Here is a 1277-nt window from a genome sequence, read left to right on the forward strand (position 1 = left end):
AGGATGCAGGATGCCTAATTCTCCTCACTTTTATTCTTTCAATTCGTATAAAAAAGAAATTTTTTTTTTTAAACTGAGGCTTACTCTTTCTTTAGCGATTTACATGTTTCACGTGCTCTTTTCTTTTCTTTTCTTTTTTTTTTCTGTTGTAGACTTATTGAGGAAGGAAAACTAATGGATGCCCTTGCACTCTCGGATCGCTTTCTACGTAATGGGGCCTCTGATCAGCTTCTTCAGCTACTCATTGAACGTTCAGAAGAGATTCACTCAAATTCTGCACAGCATCATGGGTATGGAGGAAGTAATCTTTGGAGCAACAGTTGGCAGTATTGCCTAAGGTTGAAGGACAAACCGCTGGCAGCTAGACTTGCCTTAAGGTGTGTGAATAATTTCATTTTCTTGATTTAGCAGACTATATATCTGGTAAAGGATATATTCTGTTACCGTAAGTTCTGTTAAAAATATAGAACTGTTTCTTGTCTTCACCTAACAGCTTAAAAGTTTAGGATAGCTAGTTCTTAATGTAGTTTGTCAGTTATTCAAATCGATAGGGTCTTTCACTAAAGGCTTGATAGATATATGAAATCATTTATTGCAATCCTGTTGGCGAAGTAAGATATTATGTTTCAGCCAAACTTCTAGTGCTGCTTTCTCTTCATTTTTTTGGCATGTTTACATTAGAGAATATGATAGTTGCCTAATTGCTTTTTTAAATTCTCTCAGCCTATGATGGCATTCTCAAATTTCAGAATTTTATAATAGGTATGTGCACACTTGGGAATTAGATGCTGCTTTGGATGTTCTGACAATGTGCTGTTGCCACTTGCCTCAGAATGATCCTGTTAGGCAAGAGGTACTTTTCTTTTCCTATCATTCTTTCCATTAATACTATATTCTTACATCAACATCGCCATTATGGTGTGATGCTTGGATACTCTTTATAGTGTTTGTCATACCCATGCTGGATGCATCTCTGTTACGATTAACTGGTGGGTACTCAATACTCATGGATAGCTAGTTAGCTACACATGAGTATCCTATATATATGATTAACTCTACTACAAATATGTTGAGGTACATCTTGGTCAAGTCTTACCATGAGTTGATATTATCTAAGTAGAAGCCAGTGAATGCAAAATGTCCTAGTTGTTTGGTTTACTACTAAATATAGCAAACCCATAGTTTTTGAATTTTGATGGTGGATGGCGGCTAATGGCGGAAGGGTAAAAAACCGCCATGAGGTTATAGCGGATGGTGTTGCGTGAAATGGCAGATAT

General features: G+C 36.6%; 1 protein-coding gene across 7 annotated transcripts in view; it reads left to right on the top strand.

Annotated features, from left to right (window-relative positions):
- Positions 1-1277, top strand: part of LOC107612622 (protein DDB_G0276689) — a 28924-nt gene that overhangs the window by 13817 nt on the left and 13830 nt on the right. For all 7 annotated transcript variants that reach the window (XM_021109963.1, XM_021109962.1, XM_016314316.2 and 4 more), the window contains 2 exons: positions 153-377; positions 763-853. In XM_021109963.1, coding sequence (XP_020965622.1) covers positions 153-377; positions 763-853 — 316 coding nt within the window. The remainder of the gene's footprint in view (positions 1-152; positions 378-762; positions 854-1277) is intronic.

The sequence above is a fragment of the Arachis ipaensis genome, chromosome B08, assembly GCF_000816755.2.
Source record: "Arachis ipaensis cultivar K30076 chromosome B08, Araip1.1, whole genome shotgun sequence".
NCBI lineage: Eukaryota > Viridiplantae > Streptophyta > Magnoliopsida > Fabales > Fabaceae > Arachis > Arachis ipaensis.